Source organism: Apteryx rowi, unplaced genomic scaffold, assembly GCF_003343035.1.
Source record: "Apteryx rowi isolate R43461 unplaced genomic scaffold, aptRow1 scaffold_391, whole genome shotgun sequence".
In the NCBI taxonomy this organism is placed as follows: Eukaryota; Metazoa; Chordata; class Aves; order Apterygiformes; family Apterygidae; genus Apteryx; species Apteryx rowi.
Window position 1 is genome coordinate 31303 of NW_020450430.1, and position 22365 is coordinate 53667.

At 40.3% G+C, this 22365-nt stretch overlaps 1 protein-coding gene across 1 annotated transcript in view; it reads left to right on the top strand.

Moving 5' to 3' along the window:
• Positions 1-1045: 1045 nt before the first annotated feature.
• The window catches only part of MTUS2 (microtubule associated scaffold protein 2), a 208283-nt gene continuing 186963 nt past the window's right edge, over positions 1046-22365 (top strand). The window contains exons 1-3 of the mRNA XM_026074597.1: positions 1046-3612; positions 9641-9881; positions 21033-21239. Of these exons, the coding sequence (XP_025930382.1) occupies positions 1309-3612; positions 9641-9881; positions 21033-21239 (2752 nt within the window). The 5' untranslated portion in view covers positions 1046-1308. The remainder of the gene's footprint in view (positions 3613-9640; positions 9882-21032; positions 21240-22365) is intronic.

A 22365-nucleotide genomic window follows, 5' to 3' on the forward strand; every position in this document is an offset into this window, starting at 1 on the left:
ACTGAAACACAGACACTTCCATCTGAACATGAGGAAAAACTTCTTCACTGTGAGGGTGCCAGAGCACTGGAACAGGTTGCCCAGAGAGGTGGTGGAGTCTCCTTCTCTGGAGATATTCAAAACGCGCCTGGATGCAATCCTGTGCAATGTGCTCTAGGTGACCCTGCTTGAGCAGGGGGGTTGGACTAGATGATCTCCAGAGGTCCCTTCCAACCTCAGCGATTCTGTGATTCTGTGATTTAGGCACGGTATGGACAGGAATCTCCCCTTCAGCTTGTTGGAGGTGACAGAGGACAACAGCCCCTCCTTAGCCCCATATGAAGTCAGAGGAGCAGGGCTCCCATGGCCATAGGTGGCAGGGAGCCAAAAGGAGCTGCAGGATATTGGAACTGGTGTATAATCCCCTATATTTGAATATACACATATACAGCTGTCTCTTAGCAAAACACTGTTGTTCTTTGCAGGCCTCCAGCCATAGTCTTTACTTTCTTGGCATCTGGATTTGGCTAAGAAATGTCAAAGGGGAGGTGATGTCAGCACAAGCTCGGGAATGATTTGTACAAGGCAAGGAGAGAAACCCATGTCCCCTAATGAAGCTGGAGTTTTATTATTAATGGCTTGTCTATACTGTGTTGCTTTAAATGCATCAGTAGTGGCTCTTGGTTTAATAAAGACATTATTATATCAATATAAAAGTGCTCAGACCCTTGATGTAGGTACCATCTTGACTTAGCTATTCATGGCTATTTCCAGTTGTTAATCTCTGTGGTTTAAAAACAGTAGCAATCATTCTTCTAACTGGAACAGTTATAACTGCATAACTTTAATAATCAGAGATTTGTGCTACACAAGGAATCTGGATGTGAGCAAAGCTATGGCTGAAATAGTATCTAAAGTATTTTAAAGCATTCAAACCTGGGAATGTACCAGGGAGTGCTGCTGATTTTAACTTTGTTTTAGTTAGCATAATTCATGACATCAGTGTAATGTTGTCTGTTCCCTTTCTTGTAGGTTGGCTGGAGTAACTGGCTCTCATTCAGAGGGAACCTGACAGACCTATTTTGCTTTCGTTGAACCTCTCTACCGCATGTCATAAAGATTTCCTGGGTCCAGAAGCTGCACTGAAAACGACTGAGCAGCACAAAAATGTGACTCTGACAAGAGACTCCAAGTTTTTTGACAAGGAGTTTTCTACTGTTTGTAATTTAAAYGTGTAACTGAAGCATGAATAATAGTTAACCTAATAGTGGACAGAAAGCCCTCTCATTAATTAGGACTGCCAAAAAAGCAGTCACCTGAAGGCTCAAAATGAGTGCTCCATTAATTCCAAACAAGTCATGTTACACTCAGCTTCAAGACAACCGCAGCGAAATAAAAAATAATAATGAAAGCATAGTAAACGTGGGGGATACCAACGCCAATCAAATTGTGACAAAAGTTAGRACCACTGAAGGTGATGCCAAGAAATGTGGTTTGACAGATGAGAGTGGGAATATACATCTTGGGGGATCAGAAAAGGTTACTCATCTGAGTACAGAGCAGAATAAACTTCTGGCCTTTAAAGAGTCTCAAACCTGTGACACAAGTGTACAGGAAAGTAAGCTGTCTCCTACCTCAAACAGGGAAATGGGGAAAGATGGTAGGACCAGTGAAGCAAGGGATATATCGAGGCATATCAGAATCAGCCGAGGACAAAGTCTGTCCAACTTGAAAAGCAGCACAAATGATGCCAATCTGGAGATTATTTCAAAAGGTGATACTGACTCTACCCAGAGTTTTTCTAAGGGTAAAATGGCCAGGACTGTGGAAATGGAGAGAATAAAAAGGCTTTCTTTGGGAAGATCAAGTAAGTTTCCTGCTCAAACTGAAACATTTGCAAAAGAATGTGTTGGCCGTGTGTCGTGTAAGCGTTTGCTTTCTGCATCATTGGATTCCATAGACAGGTCACATCATTTGATTGGAAATACAGAGAAATCACAAAAAACATCCACAGATCATTTTCTTGGGATGGTGTTTCATCCACTTGACAATACCTCAGAGGAAAATATTGTGTTTCATTCTAAACCATCTACCTCAGGAAACAAGAAAATATCTAAACCAGAAATCCAAATGGATGTGCAAAATGTACCAAATGTTGACACTGAAAGCACACTGCAAACTTCTCATGCTGATCTACATTCAGCTATTAAGCCCAATGAGACTGCTAGTAAATCAGAAGCACAGTTAGGTCAGGGTGATAAAAGTAAAAAGCTGGAGCTTAAGACCGTACCATCTCTACAATCTAAAAACATATGTCAACAAAAGATTGAGAGAATTATGCTGGTAGAATTTCTAGGATGTCAAAAAGAGGAAAGTACAATAATGCAAGAAAAGAAAGGTTCTGGATCTGATGTATCAAAATTTCAAGCTTCCCATTTTCCAGACATCTGTAATAAAGTAGAGGATCCATTGTCAAGCCAGGTGGTCACCCACCCCGATGACAAATTGCTAAGTGATAACAACACCATGCATGGGGCAGGAGGAGGAAGTGAGAGTGACAACAGGGCAACTATTAGTGAGGAATATTTCACTGACAAAGAAGTGGAATCAGTATTCCCACTTACTTGTGATAGCAAATCCAGTGGCAAAGATACACTTAGAAAAAATGAAAATTTATGTGAAGTTGACACAGGTTGCACTGAAACGGTTGGTGAGCAAGTATCTCTTATACATGACATTAATCTACCTGACAGCAAACCCTTGAAAGTTAATGAGAATAAACTGATGCCAGTCAAAGGAAACAGTGAAGATGCTGCTGTGCCAGCTTCTGATCTCTCAGATCAGCCCAGAGTGCTGCGTACAGAAATGGTGTCAAATGAACAGTGTAGCAACGAGGACAGTGATGTGGAAATCTCAAGCTTTTCAGTTCAGAGTAAAAAGACAGCTATTGCAAAGAAAAACCTTTCATACGAAGCACCAGAGAACTATAAGATTGCAGCGAAGGCTGATGCCTTTTTATGCGTTCCAACTCCCTTGCGCCCAGTGGCAACTCTGAATGTTACTAATCAGCCTGCGCTAGCAAACAGTAATCTGAAGAACCTTTATGCACTTCATGTTGACAAACTGTCACCCTCCTCAGTCCTACCTCCCATCGACAGCACGCAGTTGTTAAGCATATCCCCTAAAGTGCCTATCAAGACTGTTTGCAGCAGTGCAATCCCAAAACCTATCCTGGTCCACTCCAAGGGCTCCCTCACAGATAAGGCGGATGTGGACAGTGACAGCAGTGAAAAGCTAGAAGAAAGCATCGAGATGAAGCCTGCCATGCCCAAGCCCAAACATGTAAGACCTAAAATCATCACTTATATTAGAAGAAACCCTCATTCAATAGACCAGCTTGACCCTTCGTTTGCCTCTGCGGGGCTGTCGTACGGCACCCCGGCATGTGGCATGCCCATCTCTAAGGAAGAGAAGGCGTCAAACGGAGGTGATGTGAAGCCCCCCAGCATCCTGTATGACAAATTTAAACCTGACCTCCAGAAGCCACGGATCTTCAGTTCTGGACTTGTGGTGTCAGGAATTAGGCCCCCTGGCCATCATTTTGGTCCGATGAGTGAAAAATTTCTGCAGGAGGTAAGGAGGTAACTTTGACAACCTCTTTTGTATGCCAGGTGGTATTCATTTGCTTACTTGTTGCTGCCAGAAGTTAGTTCCCAACCCTCAATTGAGAAAAAGTCCTAAATCCAGGCAATGTGTGATCATTAGAAATGAACTTAACTGTTTCTGGCACTGACCCTGTTGTGGTGACTGATCTGTGACTTGACTGGAAGTTGTCACTGTGTTCCTGTAATGTTTCCCAGCAAAACAGTCACCTGCTAGTACTATAAATAGGGATGTTTGAAAAGCAAAAGACATGCAGTTTGAGTATATCCATGAATGGAACTATTTTTTCTTGAAGGAATAGCTTTGGGAAATGAATGTAATTTGCCCACAAACAGAGACTTTTCCTCCTTAATGGGAAACTTGGCACATATTTGCAGACAGAACACTAGAGGACTCAATTAATTCCCTTCTGTTTAGCTCTACAGAAAACCAGGGACTTTCAAAGCTCATGTTAGGTAATATATATCATGCAGGAAAAGATTTTCTTTTCATTCGTTTTAAAGTGGTTTGTTATTTTGACCAGAATCTTCAAGGAGAAATCTCCTTTCCCCAGAAAATATTCCTGAGCACCCAAAAAGTGAAGGAACTTCTTCTGACCAATTCTGGGTCCTGGTACCTAGTTGTGTGTCCTCCGCCTTGATAATTTGGGCAGGAGTCTTGATTCCCAGCACATCCCTGCTGGGAGGTGAGAACAGTGGAGGAAGGTTGACATTGCTTGGTAGGTGGAGAAAAGATGGAGAAGAGGGAGTTATAGTTGGATCTGTGATATGTCATTGGATCTGCTGCTTGGAACACATGATAGCTCAGCAACCAAGCATTTTATATAAATACTGAAGATCACAGAAGTGTATTTAATTTGAATGACTCTAAAAAATATACATACTAAGTTTTATTTTTTTTGCTGTGTGTCTCATGGTGTGTTATTGAGACTCCTTTAATGCCCATCTCATTCTGTGTACAGTTTTTGTACAGGGAACAGCATTAAAGTATCACATAAGATGACAGTGTCAACAATCAAAAGCCAGCAAATATCCAAATTAAGATATCTTGTGTGAGTGTAGCTTGGCCTTTTTGGCATGCATGTTAAGAGGCACTCTAGTGATTAGTGAAATGATCATGGATTATAGTTTTCTGTAGAACACCATCTCATGCCAAACACAGAAAGGACAGTGCTCATCATTGTGGGCATGTCTGTGGCAGCCTGCAATGGATGGCAACTGAAATTAAAGCCAAAATAACCAAAACTGTGCAGCTGCTTGGCTGTTTATAGAGTGGTGTGAYGGCTTAAAGGCCATAAGAGCCTGTAGCCCATACAGCTGGGGTTCAGATAATCAGGCACGATCAACAGACAGAGTTGGGAGTGGAGATGAGCAATTTCTGTGCGCTGTTGAGGACTGTTCTTAGCATGAAAAGGAGTCAGGTTGTGGCAGGTCTGCAGTGTGGTTTACTCTAGACTAGGATTAGGAAAAAATGACACAAAGAGAACATTGATGGAGAAGGTCCAAAGCACCCCACTTTCACCAAGCAATATAGTTTTGGGTAGATATATCAAGGGGGAAAAGTTTGAACCCAAGGTTCTTCAGAAACACTGGGCTGGCTGGAGGAGACACTGGGAAGGAAAAGTCAAACAAACTATAGTTTGTATTATGAGTTTTCATTAAGCTACTGATTCCTACTAGTCATTAGGAATTAGGAGTCATAGGAGCAGCAGCTGTTAGCAGGGGATGGAATGTGCTCTCTTGTGATGCCACTCTAACAGCAGGTACCTTAACCCCCTGATAATAAGGGCATGGCAACGGGCACTGATCTGGCTCCAGCATGGCTCAAGAGAAAGGAAAAAAGATTGATCTATGCAAGTGGACAGATCCTTAGAAGAGCAGCTGTGCACAGTAGTGGTTAAGGGCAGATGACTGATGTGTAACCAGAGGAAAACAATTAGGATGGTTTGAGATATATCAAAATCACATTGGCAAATGCACAGTGCTGAAGACTCAGAACTTTTGAGACGAGGAGGTGCTGGGGCAGGAYGACTACTTGGCATTGCCATTGTGGTGGAAAAGTTCCCAGGCTGCCCTGTTTCCCAGATCCATTTGGGGCTTTGAAAGGCTTTGATTAACATTTTATAGCGCTCTCTATAGTTATGATAAAGGGTGTTAGTAACTGCTATCAGTCAGACCTGTAATCTCTGAGCACCCTTCAGCTAAATGGGAGGAACAATTAAATTCACTTTTCAGAGCCAATATCTGGAAAAAATAGGAAGGTTCTGTGCAAGGCACCAGGCTCCAAGGCAAGACCTGAAGAACTATCTGGAGAACACTCAAGGCATTTCTCTGTGCAGGGAAGGGTCTGCTGGACTCCTTGTGCTGGGTGTGCTTCAGCCCTAACAGTGCAGTCCAGGCAGAAATTCTAGCTCAGGTCTGGAGGCAGTTCAGCTGTGCAGCTAAAGGCTGTATATTCATGAAGGATTGAATTAAGATTAAATGGACAGCCTTAATTTTGGCATTTTCAGCTCTTTGAGTGCTTTTCTTTGGAATATTGACATGGTATGACTGTAGATCTTTCATAAATATCTTTGTCAAAAAAAGATAGAAAAACCCTCAAAGTGAAAAACAAACTGAAAAAAATGCCTTTGTCCAGGTCAGAGTGTTGCTGTCCACATGCTTCATCGCAGTGTTGGTTGCCCATTTTAGTGTGGACCTCTGCCACTTTCAGTAAGTGCCAGCAGGAATTTGTGGCTGCTTTTTCTCTGTGTTCCCACTTACCTCCATGAGAAGTAACAAACCAAATTGTGAGATTCAAAGGCTATAACCTTGCTAGTGAACTACACAGTGTGAAGGCACAGTTTCCAAGTCTCACATGAAGCTGTCCATATTGTTGGACTCTGACTACACTCCCCAGCTCCTTGTTCACCTGTGCCAGCGTAAGGTCCCCCAGGCAATACCCAGCACAGCTTGGGAAGCAGCAGGGGTCAGAGGCTGTTTCCAGAGAGCAGTGTGGATGAGACCCACCTGTTCTGGAGGGTGAGAGACTTTACTCACATGGATATGATCCATGCCATGCCAGAGAGTGGGCTTTGGCCCGTTTTATTTACTGCTATAGATGCTGCTGAGAGCCGTGGTTGCAGTCAGGGCTCCATAAGGAGATTAGCCAATCCTCAGCTCTCCTGCCTGCTTCTCCTAGGACTGTGCTTGTCCTATCCAAACTCCACCTCTGTGCAGTGTATTTGGGGCAGTTCTCCTGCATGGGCCTTTTTCTCCTCCAGAGAGCATGGACTGAAGCCTGTTGAAGTGGAAGGTCTGTTGAAAGGGGTAGGGGAAGCGGTTTTATATATAGGCAAAACAACATATTTTTTTTCCTAATCTCATTATCTGAAATGACTGAACCAGTTTTGCTGACTCTTTTCCCAAATAATTGCCTGAAGCAGGCACTTGACAAGAAAAATTCTGCTTGAGGCACTAAGGTTTGACAGTGTTATAAACAAAGTTACATGAAGGCAAGTGGCGAACAACTGTACCTGTTGGCAGTGTTGCCAGTTCTGCTTAGAATCACCCAGGTTATGGAAATTGCTGTATCTTTCGCAGATTTGCTATAGAGTTTCCAGCTCTTTCTAACACCTACATTAAATGGAGTGCGTGGGAAATGTACAGTCACACACAATAAAATTGTGAACTGAAGGGAGTCCTTATTTTTAGTTAACAGGCCTCAACAGCTCTTTTCTTTAAAAGTCTCTCATACAAAAATCTAGTACAGAATGCTAACAGGACTCATATGAGTCCAAATCTTTCTAAACAGCTTTGAAATGGCCTGATAATCAATAAATGCACGTGATTCTCTTGAGGCCAATTGAATTACACATTTCATCAATTTGATGATAAATACAAAATAATAAAAAGGATTGTGTCTTCATAGCAAGTTTATGTCTCCCTGCAAATTGAACTCTTTAAAAAACAAATCTATTTCCTGAAAAATAGTTGGGCAAATCCTTCTCAGTTTCCTCAGTCTGAGAAGGTGTTTTAGGCTTGTGATTGTCTTTGTGTGCATGTTTGTGGTCCTTCTGTGTTATTTGTAGCATAGTATCAATAAAGATAAAAGTGAGGTGACTGAAGGTTTGTCTAAGCTAACCCAGTTTATCAAAAATGCATGGTTTCTATATTTAAAGTTTTTCTCTATTTCTTATACTGAAAAACTTGGCCTTGGTATGTTCACTGCCAGTTAAATATAAGATGATAGGAAGTATATAATGAAATCTCATTGAAATAAGCTCATCAGGGAGAAAAATGTAAATGAATCTTATCCAGGAAAAAAATCTCATATACAGAAGTTGAAAATAAGAGCAGAGAATCATACATAAACAATAAAAACCTGCATCCAAACTTGTAGAAATAGGTTATAGAAATATAATAAAAAAGGAAAATGAAAGATCTAATTGAAGAAAACAGGACTGCAAAAATAGTGAAAAATATAGAGCAAAATTATAATGCTCAATATCTCTTGTATCTGTCTTCCTAGTTTCCTGTGCAAAAGCCTTAAAGATTCTAAACTTAGTAATAGTTTAAGGCCAGTTTTGTATCTTTTAGCATATTAAAAATTTGCTAAATTAGGATTAAAGCTCAAGAAGCAGCTAGGTTCAAAGCTTTTATAGCTAATGTTCAAGTGCATGTTCTAAATGCTTATAATTGCTAAACAGAAACTGATTTGGCATATTATATGCATCATAGCTTACAACAGACTTAATTAATTGGCAGTTGCATTTCTTCCTAGGTAGCCTGTGGCGCTTTTTTGATTAATTTTTAAACAAATCTAGCCCTGATTTCCTGTTTCCTAAGCCTACTTTTTTCTCTGGCCTAAATGGGGTGCACTGAAAAATTATTAAGTGCATCCTTGCTAAATTATTATGATTTTATATTTTATAAGAAAATTCTGCAGTAGTTGGACTCTACCCAAGACCGTTAGGCAAGGGATGAAGAACAAACAGATCTTAGCAAATGAGCGAGGTGGAGGCCCAGTGAGCTCCTGCCGTGGCTCTGCTCCGTCGCCCCAAGTCAGGGCAAACAGCACGCTGGCTGACGGCCCGAGCCAGGGCCCCGCTCACGTGGAGGAAGGTTCAAGGGCTGAAGCAGGGAACCAGCTCATTCTTGACTCTAAATTCTCGGGTAACATCCAGTTTACTTGAAAAACTTCCAGCTTGAGGCTTAACTATGCTGTCCTCACAATATATTCCCATTAAAATACTCAGAGGTCTGTCACTAATTTTAGCAAAGAAACATCTATTTATGATAAACAGTACATGTTTTACACTGGCAAATTTGCTTTTCTCCCCCGCTCAGCTGCGTTTTATAGCTCTGATTTGTAATACTCCATGAGCACTCTGAAAATAATAACCTACAGAAACTTGCACTCCTCCAAAGTTGTGTCACTTTTCAGAAACCTCAGTGACATAGACTACTGTGAATATAGTGAACGTGTGAACAGTAGGAACATGTGGACGTTTTTTCGCACATAAACAATTTAACAATACCATTTTTCTGATAAAATGAACTTAAAATACCTTCAAGTGTCTTTATAACTATTTAAATGAAAACAGACTCCCCCCAGATTGCATTTCAATGAGAAATATTTTAAATAACTTCTAATAAAAATTCCACTTACCCACTCTCTTGGTGCATTTGCCTCTTTAACTAATCTCACCTTTCCAGACTTAACAATAACTTCATTTTCACTATTTGAAGCTTTTTATTTATTTGTTTATTTTTTCGAGGGGGAAGAGATCAAGCYTTTATTTGGATTTGGCTGTGTCTTGTGACTGGAACACCTGTATTCATGGAGAGGGATTCATATGGTTAGACCATCACTTTTTGAAAGTGATGCTTACTTTGCAGTGGTATGAAGCCAAGACTCATGAGGAGGGAAAATTAGCCTTTATAAGCCATTGAGAGCTCCGTATTCTCTGGATACATAATTTTATTGCATAATATCTGTTTTAATTATTTTTTTGTAGGTTGGGGAAAGGCCTGCGAAAGACGAATTTTGTCCTCCACCATATACTCACTATGAGGTCCCACCGAGTTTTTATCGATCTGCCATGATACTTAAGCCACAGTTAGGACTGGGTGCAGTTTCAAGGTTACCATCTGCAAAGAGCAGAATTCTCATTGCAAGTCAAAGATCCTCAGGTAGCTGTCTCCATCAGCCAGGAGAAATGACAAGTGCTCCCAGCCTCTATCATCCTGATGCTTCAGGTAAAGTATGATCTTTTTTTTCTCCTTTCTTTTAACTATAGTCACCAAAAAGATTTTTTTCAGGCAGAAATATCACAAAATGAGCAATATCTTGACCTGATACTACAAAGCTCTAATAGCACTCTCTGAGGTGTGTTTTTTTTAACCTGAGGCAAGGCTGACTAGGGAGTCTGGGGCTTGCACAGAAGTTTGTTTAACAGCTCATTGCCAAAGAAGGAGGATCAATTTCAGAGATAATTCTCATACAGCTTTTTTTCATCTTCCTCCTCCTTCTAAAGGCCTGAAAAAATCTTTGCTTTTGCCCTGTGGAAGATAATGTAACATTTTCTTCTATCATGAAGACCCAGTTTTTCAATCTGAATATGCCAGTCCCCTATGTTCTTCTCTGAAGCCTTAGCAGTGTTCAGCTGTGCTAGCACAGAGCTACTCTGAAGCCTTGGTGCACACCTCTTTGGAGACATCTTCTCCAATACCTCTTGCTTCCAGCCACAATGCAGGACACAACATGACCCTGGGCAGAATTACAGGGGAGGGAAGAGCAAGAGAAAAACCAGAGGGGGAAGTGTCTGACACCACAAGACAGAGATAATTACTTCTACAGTGCACTTCTTTACAACCTGGAAAATCTTGGAGGTTTTAACAATGTATATTTAAGCAGCAGCAAGCTCACTGAAAATCAGTCATTGCCAGGGTGAAACACAGCAGCTGTTTAACAGCCTACAAGTCTGCACAGATAGTTAGAAAATAGTCATAAAGGATAATGCCTTGGTGTCATACGGTCCATCCTCTTGCCTTGGGGCCGGGTTCCTTCTGATAGACATTTATCTATTCATAAAACCCTCCAATATAAGAGATCCTGCAGGCTCCTCCAATGCATCACCTACCTTGGAGTTAATAATTTTCCCTAATATTTCACCTGATCTCCTTTGTTGCAGGTTACTTGCTCTCCTATCTGAAGTGGATGTGGGGGTCCCCTCCTCTTTGCAGCTGCCTTTTATGTATTTGAAAAAGATCACTGTCTGTCTCCCCAGCATCCATTTCTCCACACTAAACTGCACAAGAAATTAAGAGGCAGAATGAAAATTGACGAAGATGAATATCTTGACTTATTCTGAGAAGAGAGTATAAGTCAGTAATACAAGTTGCCAGGGCTTATGGTTTATCAGAAAAATCAAGTTTTTCTGTAACCCAGTGCCCCTTGTCACTATCCCCTACTGTCTCTGCACCTGGAGTTTATCTACATTGATGCCATTTGCAGAAGCTGACCAAACTCAACTGTATGTAATTTCTGAGATTACACCCTGGGGTAGTAAAATTCAGTTCAGCGTTGGGAGTAGAGTTCAGTCAGTGCTCATCATGTGGAAAGAGGTGCAGAGAGCAATTGGATCCCATGCCCCGTTTAAATGAAACTGCAAGAGGCTGCAAGTTCAGAGTATGACTAGGTTAAGCCATTGCACAATAGGAGCAAGTCTGGGAGATAGATATGAGAGGAATATACACGTCCTATTAACAAATCCAGTGTCTTGTCTGATCTTCAGAAATGAATGTTGCCTTGATTTTTAGTTATCCAACTTAATTATCCTGAATCACTGATTACTGCGGACATTACTTTTCTCTAGATATTTCTTTATCCATATAGGAGCTTGCCTTGTATGTACTAATTTACTGTCTTCCTGTATTGAATGACATTCTAAAATCTAAGCAGTATCTGCCTCAATCCTGTTTATTTTCTGTAATACTGCCTTTAAAAATTCCAGTGAATGAGATGTATACATGAGGAAATTGCACTAGCTCTTGCCAATCAATTCCTGTTTCTTTAAAGTTTTCTAAAGTTTTTTTTTAATGTTATTACTGATAGTTTCTTTGGATCTTTCCTGCTCTGGAAGAATATTTAATTCTTAGCTCTCTATAACTTTCTTCCTATGAATGCTATTTTGTTTGTTTCTCTCGTCTATTAATACCTTGCTGTTTCAAAGATACTGTTAAAGATAATTCTGGTTAGTCCAATAATCTGTCTGCCATCTCATTCAGGTTCCCAAAGTGTGTCCCATCTGGTCTTTGGGCTCTGACTGTTTTTATTGRTTTTAAATTACCCAAGACTTGTTCTGGAGAAGTTGCTAATGTCTTCAGTTTTTCACTGTCCTCCCCAGGACACATTATTTTCATTTCTGGCATCTCACCTCCATTTTCCTTGTGAGGTGAAGAACTTGTTTAATTTTTCTGCAGTATCTTATTCTGTTGCAAAGTACTTCCTATTGTGCTCTGATGATCTGCCAGCTGCGCTTATTGATCTTTCATGTATTTCTGATAACTTCTATGAGTTCCTTTACATTCTCTTATTTTCAGCATTTTATTTCCTGTTTATCCATTCAGGATTGGTTGATAATCACATCTGCCTTGCTCATAGTCTGTTTCCTTGTATACCTCAAATGACCAATTCTTTCCCTCAACATCGTATGGCTTCATAAACCAGCATATCAGTCTTTTAATCTTCAATAATTTCTTTCAAAAAGAATGAATTGCTCATAAAAGAGCCCCGCATCAGAGCTCATGAGGCGCTAACTCAGAGCGGAGTCGAGTGCGATTTGACAGGGTGGCTGGTGGGGGCCTGCAGCTCAAGGCTGCTTTTGCAAGGAAGCGCTTTAATAGGTACTGGATTCGCTAAAAATATGCTCTTTGGGCAGAGTAAAAAAAATGGACCTAGTGCAACATATTCCATCTCATCAAGAGAACTGAGACACACAGCAGTGTTAATCTATCAGATCAGCAAGGTGTACCTGTATCTAGATGGGTCATACGGACCATATCAAGCCAATTGTTTTAAGGTAGTCAACACCTTTTTTCCAGCTTTCTGTCATCCTATTTCCCTTAATTTGGCAGCTTGATGTGGTATTAAGCTACTTTAGTCTGCATTAATATTTTTGATGCAATATTTGAAGAACAGGATTAAATACAGCTTAGAGTCATATTTACAAATAAAAGCAAGCAAAATGCATGAAAAAATGGTCAGCCTAAAGGAACTGGTGCTGGTAAGAGCTTTGCTCGTGGCTGCTCTGGAGTGTGAGGATTTGACTGGCTATGGCAAGAACCGGGGGCACTGCCGTCAGTAATGCTAATCAGTATCTTTTGCAGCTGGATCCTGAACTTTTAATCCAGCAAACCTGTTAGGGATTTCAGTCCTGCCCTGGGGTAATGGAAATAGAAGGATCTAGCCAGTTGCCATCTAGTGACAAAGTGTGAGGTACCAGTGAGGCTTTAAAAATGAAATTGCCATGCCACAGTATTGAGGACAGAAGCAGTGCCTCATAATGAGGATTTTATTTCCCTCTGCCATGCCTTTCATAATGTAGCAGGATGCTTAAGCAGCACTGATAAGCTGAGTGGTTTGGCCCTTGTATCATACTAATTCTCATAAAAATGACTCTAAAGTAATTGATAATTAAATCCATGAACTGCTGTGATGGACTGCAAGCACCAGAAGTACATTAAGGGTATTGTTAGTTTTAAGACATGACAAGTAGAAAATAAAATGATAATGAATGATCCTGTGATTCACCAAGTGTGATATCTAAAATGTGACTGGCGCAGTGATCATTCTTCATCTGTAGGACATTCGACACATGTATTGGCATGGGCTGTGATTTCCTTATTGAATGACACTGTTCTTTAGATCATGCTCTATATTGGATGGGTGAGACAGGCATTCCTACTATAAGGAAAAATATTCTGCACTGTAGAAAACATAGCAAGTTGTTGAATTGTGGTGTATTTAAAGGTACATTAATGTCTCTGAAAGCTTAATATTTGTTTATTTTATATAAATTGACTCTGCTCTTTCTAAGGGAAACATGTAATTCAAAACAAGCATTAAAGGATACTGTGTCTATAACGTATAAATTATGARTATGGTTTCCTTGGTTATAAAGACTTTTTAGAACACACAAGTTAGTATTTACATTAATTACCTGATTATTTTTATGGGATTAATGTCTGATTTTGAAAAGTAAAACAGAGATCTCATAATTAAAACTTCACTTAATTCTACTCTTTTTCCACTATTATTTATGGTAATTTTTTCTCAAAGGATGAGTTAATGAAATGTTGTTTCCTTATCAGCTCTTTGTGTATTAAATTTGCCAGTCCTGAGGGTCTAGCAGCCCCTCTCATTTCTAAACAAGTCAAATCTTGTTAARGGTACCATTTATATATAAATCAGAAAAGCAATGTTTTTGATTTACTCAGACACACACAAAAATACTCATATTTTTGTGTATTTGTAGCTCATCATTAATGTTACAATATGTCTAAAGGTTTCTCCTGGTAGGATTTGAGCTTTGCTTTCATGTTGATTCTCAGGAATACCTAATACTTAAACAAGCAAATGAGATTTGATGATAGAAAAGGGGCTTTGAGGTTACTTCCTGAAATGTTTCATTACTGCGACTCCAGCTGCATGCTTATTTCCTGCGTTTGCAATCTGACAGACTTGGATTTGAGCTGTCAGGAGAGAGACAAGGCCAGAATTCAGAGAGGAAAATATTCTCTATTCCCACTAAAATTTATAATGGTTTCAGTTGGCACTGTCTGCTTTCTCTGGGAGAGCAATCTGATTGTATTTCATAAAGAAAAATAACATGCCTCAATGAGAGTCATGCATCTCTTCAGCAGAGTTTTGCTAATGACATTATCACCATCACCATATCGCCACATGCCACCTCTTTGCTCCCAGCAATTATTGCCTTTTCAAAGAACCAAAACACATCTTATCAGAAGGATTGTCTATATGACTGTGTTGTTCTATATCACGTTATAACTCAGTTATAACTCTGCTGACAGTCATACGAACGGTATCAGTAATGATCTGTGTACTGTAGAAAACAAATGCTGAAGTAAGGTTTAACTACTGTGTGCTTATAGACTACATCTGTGTTACTCAACTGTAGAAGATGTGACTGGATGCATTTTCATGGTGTGCTGGGAAATAGAAAGGATTTAATGCAATTCCATAGTTGTTCTGTGGGTGAAATGAAAAGGAGAAGGTGAAAATGAAGGAGAGTGGATGATGAAAAAGAGCAGGTCAAGAGTTTGATAGGCACATGCAGCGATGAAAGGAGACAAGCCCAAGGAAACCTTACTTGAGAAGATAACATGCAATAGGAGAGGGAGCAAAGCAGCTGGAAGGACAGAGCTATTCATTGTGTGACATCTTTGTAAGGGGATTATCACCATTCTTCAAGACAGATACATTTTGCCCATCTTCCTGAGATTTCTGCCCAATTAACCTCTGAGACAACTTCTCATAAGACTTTACCTATTCTTATCAAGCTTCTCTTGACCCTTCTTCTTCTTGTTCATGGAAAACTGTGATTAAAGACTGGCTGCTAGAAGAAAGCTTACAGGTGTGCGGTTGCGACACGCTCTAACTTTGGGATTACTGTTCTGTTTTGTCTCCATGGATAGTGGTGAGGGAACAGAGCAGCTAAGAGTTAACAGCAGCAGTTCAGAATTGTGAAAATCTGGCATTTTAAAATCCCACTACCCCAAATTTCTTGATCATCCAAAAGAATTTAAAGATACTTCATAATCTAATTGGCTCTCAATCTAATTATCATCAGCTTGCACACTATCTTGCATGGTGATATTCACCTAATGTCAATATAAGGTCTTCAAGTGCCCTTCTGGTTCCAGAAGTCAATGGAACGACAGGAAACTGTAATCTGAGGCTACATCAATATTATCTTTGTTACTGGTCCTGTGTAACACCTTGTGGCACCCAGAACAAGCAGCCGGGATTGCGTGGCCTCCATATTATTTGTGGGACCCTAACTCAGGCTATCTAGCCACTTTTCCTGTGTCTCACCAAGGGACTGCTCAGATCTCTCTCTCAGAAGAATATTCTCTTCTGAAYAGAGCCTCCCATCCACATGTCCATCCCCCCATCCATCCTCCTCTCTACAGGGAGTTACTTGAAGCTGGACTCTACCTGGGAAGGGGACACACAGATGAAGGCAGCAACTTTCTAAATCATGCTGAACATAGAAATATATAATAGAAATAGAAATATATGGCCTTGCTGCTCTGGGCTTTCAGTCAAAAATGCAGTAAGTGCATCTCAGACACCATGACACTTCCTGTGCTGGCACCTTCTGTGGGATGTCACTGCTTTGCACTTCAGCTAAAAAGCAAACACAGGCATTTGTAGTTTGAATTAAGCACAAGCTGACAAATTCTTGGGGTGGTGTGAATGTGCTAAACAGCCTTTGGTTGTCTGGGAATTGGCAAGGCACAGAGCAGCTTTTTTGGGCATTGAAACCCGAAGCAGGAGGAGCTGAGCTTTTCCTACCATATGATGGTGGTCTGGCTGATCAGAAATTAATTCATGTTCAGCAGTGGCAACTGTTTTGCCTTTGGAACTGAACTGTCCCAGGCTTGATAGTATTTGGATGAGAGACCATCAGGAGGGCTGGACACAACCTGCTGACCATTATGTGGGTGAAAACTATAAAGCCCCCACTTTAAGGTCACATTCCTCAGTTCTTGTTCAGAGAAAAGTCGTTGTGACTATAACAGGGAAATCACTAGAGCAGTGGTAACCGAATAGGGTTCTTATTTGGGTGAATTGTTTTCAATTTCCAAAGGTATTAAAGATTGGGTTAACTCTGAGGTGCCTTGAAAAACTGCTTGTATTATCCCTGACTAATTCTGTGACCTTGCAGATAACTTCTTTGCCACAGATTCCCCAATATGAAGTGAGAATAATGATGTTTACAGCACACAATAAAAGTAGCTGAGATCTCTGAGAGAAAATGACACCTAATGATTAAAGTTTTAAGAAAAATGCATGTTAAATAAATAAATAAATAAATAAAAATAAAAGGATTGCCTAGGATCCATGAATTGTGGAAAGGAGCTGAAGTACTGAACTGTTACTTTTTTCATATGAACACACTTGTGTAACTCATTTCTTTAACTTTTCATTTGTTTTGGCTAAAACATATTTCAGATTTCACAGAGAAGTTACTTGAAAGATGCACTTTAGTTATATATGTGCATGGAGATGTGTTTCATGTGCAGTATGGATGCAGAAAAAGGATACCTCAGACTTTTCTTTAGGCTCCCCAGGCACATCTGTTTTGTGTCAATCCATTGCTACCTCAAAATGTTTTTGTGTTCCTAGATGGGAACAGCTGAAGTGTTGTAGAAAAATTGCTTGTGTGCCATACAGACAACAATACTTAATTCTACAATTAGCTTCAGGCAGTCAGACAGCTGGAAATATTTTTGCCAATTTTTATGCTTATTTTGGCAGATTTTTATTAAAAAGAAAACTGCTTATTAAAACAATTTTCATTTTGAACTTCCAGACCTTGTTTGCAGGAGTCCTTCTATACTTCTAAGAAACAGAAATAAAAAAAGATTATGCAGCATAAAACTTGATGATATTTAGAACAGAAAATAAGTACAATAGGCTGATGTTGTATGTATATTAATGAGAAAGAAGGCACAAACTGACTTATCTTTAAGGATTCATATGCATCCCTAATGAGGATAATGTTGTACCCTCAGGTACTTGTGTCACAGAGAGTACGACAGAGCTGGATTACTAAAATGAGAAGTCAAAAATGATTTAAGGATGATGATGAGCTCAAAATACAAAATATTGTCAGTTTAGGGGAAATCTGAATTGTAGTGACAAAACTGAAAACTCCAAAAGCACAAAACTGTGAGAAAAGCCACTGAATCATCCGCCCAGATCTGGGAGAATGATTTTGAAGAAAAGGTAGAGCAAGACACCGAAACTTGTCACCAAACACATCCTGATTTTGATGATTTTCTTCTTCTTTGATGAAACCGCTGGCAGGGTTTTGGCACAAGGCTGTCCCACGTCTTGCTAAGTGCCCTGCGGGATGCTGTGTTTCTTGGGTGCTGGCAGCTGTGCCACAGGCAGCCCATCAGGGCTGTTAACTGCTGGGCTTCCTTTTTTGCCCATGGTGCTCAGCGCACTGCTGGCTGCAGACTGGTTCCTCCCTCTGCAGTGCAGAGGACAGGAACCCTGGGGGCTTGGTGTGGGCTGCATGGCATGGGGCTTCCCTGCTGTTAAGGTGGGACTTGGAAGTCCCAGGTGAACCTCACATTCCTAGGGCAAACTCATTTCAAATTTTTAAACAAAACCATTTCTAACCACTTTTTTTACCCTGTAGTAGAATTTTCCCTAATTTGCTACAGGAGTTTTTTGATATTTGTAGCTCCTAGCTCTAAAATGGAGATATTTTAGTTCTGAGTCCCACCCCAGTGTTCTTAGGAGGGAGGAACCTGAACTCTCAGCCTGTTCTAGGGCAGGCCTGTTTGTGCCTCTTTTGGAAACCTGCAAAACCCACAAGAGACAGTCCCACATCTTCTTCCAGTTGCTCACTGACCAGGGCAGACTCTTTACCCCGCAGTAGTGCTTGTAGCCCCTTGCTGCAGATCCTCACCTGTGCTTCACATCGCTACCAGGCTTTGTGGACTTTGCCCTGCTGCTGATGCCACACAGAGAACATCTTGCACACCGTGATTGGGATGTATGCCTTTTGTCACACACAGTTCCTCCCTGTAATTAGTCCTATAGATAGCTGGCGAGGCTGATGCTGGGCTCTAACTTGCACGTGCTGTGCAGTGAGCTAGGAAAGTGAGCTGCTCTGGCCACACAACCACTGAAGTGTTGGTGTCAGCATTGGCAGGGCAGGACGCATCTGGCTGTGGAGGGAGGAGAGCACGGGATCACCAGTCTCTAATAAAAGCACAGTCTGACATTGGCATAAGCCAATCTGAATCCCACCTTGCAGCTTTTGCCAGTGCAGGAAGATATTAGCCCTCTCAAATAGAGAGATTCTGACTAAAAGATAATTAGCTTGTCGTTTCTAGCACTGGGGACTCTTTAAGCCTTTCACTGGACACTTTTTGTTGTTCCTAAATTGATATAATTAAAATCAGTTGACGTGATTTGCAGTAACTGCAAACCCTGCTAAGGACAATGTTGAGATCTGGTTCTGTACTGCTTTGCTGGGTAGTCATTTAGATGTGACGTGAATGTCAAGTCCTACCATTGGGGAGTGAAGAAGTCTGGCTTGATGGGGCGTTGAAGATAACAGTAAACCAGCTATAAAATACTATTGCAAAAGCAATACTGCACAAGGCTAGCAGTAAACAGCAACAGTAAACATCACAGCTTTGCTGTTCTCATTGCTAATGTGCCTGCATTGGTCTTCACCTGCACCTGGACCCACAACAATGTGTGAGCAACCATCACACAGACCTAATGAAGTCGGATTCAGGATCAGAGCCCAGAATTATTCCTGTCAGTGAAAAAAGGATGAACAGGGATTTTTAACGGTTTTTCATTATACATTGTAGGTATTTGTTATTTTCCTTTTGGTTACTCTCCATAGCAGGATCCCCTCTGGTCTGGTAAAGATGCTACAGTCAGACATCGTTTCCTTGAGTCTTACTGGAGGCCTGAACTCTTGAAAAGTGGTTACAAAAAGATGTGGGTTTAAGGGTTTATAGTATATAAATTCTTTTGTTCATTGAACAAGTAACATTTTTTTATGCCTTTTAAGGTATGTATTTTATACAAAAAAACAATACTACTTTTTGCCTGGTGTTACATGTATTTTTATTGCAAAAGAAGCAGCTTAGTTTTGTCAAACACAGTTTAGTATTATTATTGTAATGAGATCCACAAGTATATTTCAAAATTCCCATAATATTTTTCTGCTCAGAGAACGAGTTAGTCTTGTTTTCTATAAAGTCTCCTCAAAGAGTAATGCTTCATTAAAATTAATAAGGCTGTGACCTACATAGTTTACAGAAGAATTAAATACTGTAATAATGTGAAGACCACATTTTTACGGTGCAGTTAATTTCTATTTTTCCTTTAGTATTACGAATGTTCACTTCTTCCTTTGAAGTATGTGTCAGGCTAATGCCCAAATAGTGTTCACTACACAGGAATGGAAATTGGGTGAATTTGTGGCCTTTTCTGAGAGAATACATTGATATTTCTAATGCTCCCTTGTCTCCTAACCTACAGATCCCATCTGATTAAACATTCCAGCATCAGCTTTTAGAAAACTATGTTGTTGTTGTTTTTTTTATATCCTCATTCCATGGGATTCCACAGGGAACAGAAATCTGGTAGTGTCAAAAATACAAACGGAAACTGTCCAAATTTTATGTACAGTTGAGGTCCAGATCCACTTGCTTTCCAGGCCTTTCAAACCAAACCAAACTCTGAACTTTAGTCCTTATACAATGATAGCTTGGAACATTTATGGAACTATATTCTGGATTTTTCTAGAAAAGCTTGCCTAAGGAAGAGCAGTAGAATACTGGTGAGGACACAAACCGGAGAAGGATGACCTGTTAGTGGTTACCACAGCCAGACGTGATAGCCTAACTGTTATTGTTGTTGCCTAACTTTATCCCTGATAACCTGCTACTTGCAGCTGTCTGAGACTTGGCTGACGTGATTCAGATAGGCTGATATTTTCTAGTGAGGTGAAGTCCGTCAGTAGAAATGGTTAGTGGTATGTTAAAAAAGGATACCTTATCAGGGCATGACCTTCTTCCCAGGCTTGGTGCAAGAGAAGGGCATTTTTCTTTTAGCAAATTTTGAAGGGAAGAAGATTCCAAATAAATATTTTCCTTGATAGAATACAAAGAAGTACTGTGTTCTTGAGAAGAATTACTGGCATTCTACAGTAGCTTCGAAAATCGGATGCTGTGTGTGGTGTTTGTCTATGTATGTGAGTTTCTTTTAATTGGCAAATAACAAGTGAAAAATCAGAAAGTGATGCAACATGAAAGAAGATAACATTTAAAGAAAAAAAATAACAGGCTTGTACTACATTACTTTGCTGGAATTTCGACTTTTTGCCTTATGGGTTCTTGCTGCATTTCATATTTTAAAAACTATTGCAACCTGTAGTTGTTTCACAGAATGGCTTTCTGGTGGAGCGAAGAATGAGACACCATTGCAGACTGAGCAGCCATTAAAGCTTGTCTTCACTTTCTGTACTGACTTCAGGTAGTTAGTTGGTACAAGTACTCTTCAGTATGTCCCAGTTTCATTTGTTAAATAAAAATTTCTTTTTCTTTTTCTCCTTTCAGTTGATCTTAAAAAAGGCCCATGTCCAAATGCTGCAAAGTCAAATCTCCCCAAGCCATGTCAGTCTGGACTTCGTCCTCCTGGTTATTCACGGTTGCCAGCAGCTAAGCTGGCAGCCTTTGGTTTTGTCAGGAGCTCAAGCGTATCCTCTGTCTCAAGCAACCAGTCAAATGACAGTGCTCAGAGTGATCAGAGCAAGACAGCCAACCGTAAGTCCAAAAAATGGTGTTCTTTTGGGGGGATATTAAATAGATGTAGTCCAGAATTGTCCAGAATGGAGTTTGTCTGCAAGGACTAATTTTATCTGTATAACACTCACTAACCTCTTCTGTGCCACTGAGTTCTGGGTTTGGAATCATGATTTCCCAGTTTAATTTTTTAAAATTATTAATAACAGATGAATAGTAGCTGAACATGTATTGCATATATAAGGGATTAGTTTCCCTATTGCAGAGAAAACTGCATAAAGAGTGGACCTGAGGCATTTTTGTATTTTGTTTTCACCCTGAATCTTCCTTCTTACAAGCTGAAGTAAGTAAATAAACACAGTAAACTGTTTGATAAGCACATTATAGTCACGGAGAACAGGTTAGGATAAAGATGATCTAAAATGAGCAATGTAGTCTTTCTCATTACTTTTTCCTGTGCCTCTTAATATGCAGTGTGATAAACTTGATTTAGAAAGTTAATCAAACAAATACCAGCGATAAAAAATAAGATCAGAACTGATATCATAACTATTGTCTCATCTCCAGACTCAGAAAGACCCCTTGGCCAAAATGTCATTTCAAATCCTATTTTCTGTAGCGACTGTTAATTTTATTAAGTACAAAATAATACACGCTGCAGCATGCAGTTGTCAGGATGTGTGAACTTGCCCTGGGCTCAGAGCAGGAAGGGGGATTAAGGGATTTTCACATCAGTTTTTCTTTGAAGACCAGATTGAGCCTGAACCGTGTCAGTATCAAATCCAGTGACACCAGTCCTGGAGAAGCACGGAGAGGGCGACCAGGTAGCATAAAATGCCAGTGGCGACAAGGCGCTGCAGAATCCAAAATCCTTCTGTGTTAGTATTCATCTGAAATGAATGGCAATAAATGAAACTTCTAGGCTTTCGACACTGTCTCCCATAACATCCTCATAGGGGAGCTCAGGAAGTGTGGGTTAGATGAGTGGACAGTGAGGTGGATTGAGAACTGGCTGAATGGCAGAGCTCAGAGAGTTGTGATCAGTGGCACAGAGTCTAGTTGGAGGCCTGTAGCTAGCGGTGTCCCCCAGGGGTCAGTACTGGGTCCAATCTTGTTCAACTTCTTCATCAGTGACCTGGATGAAGGG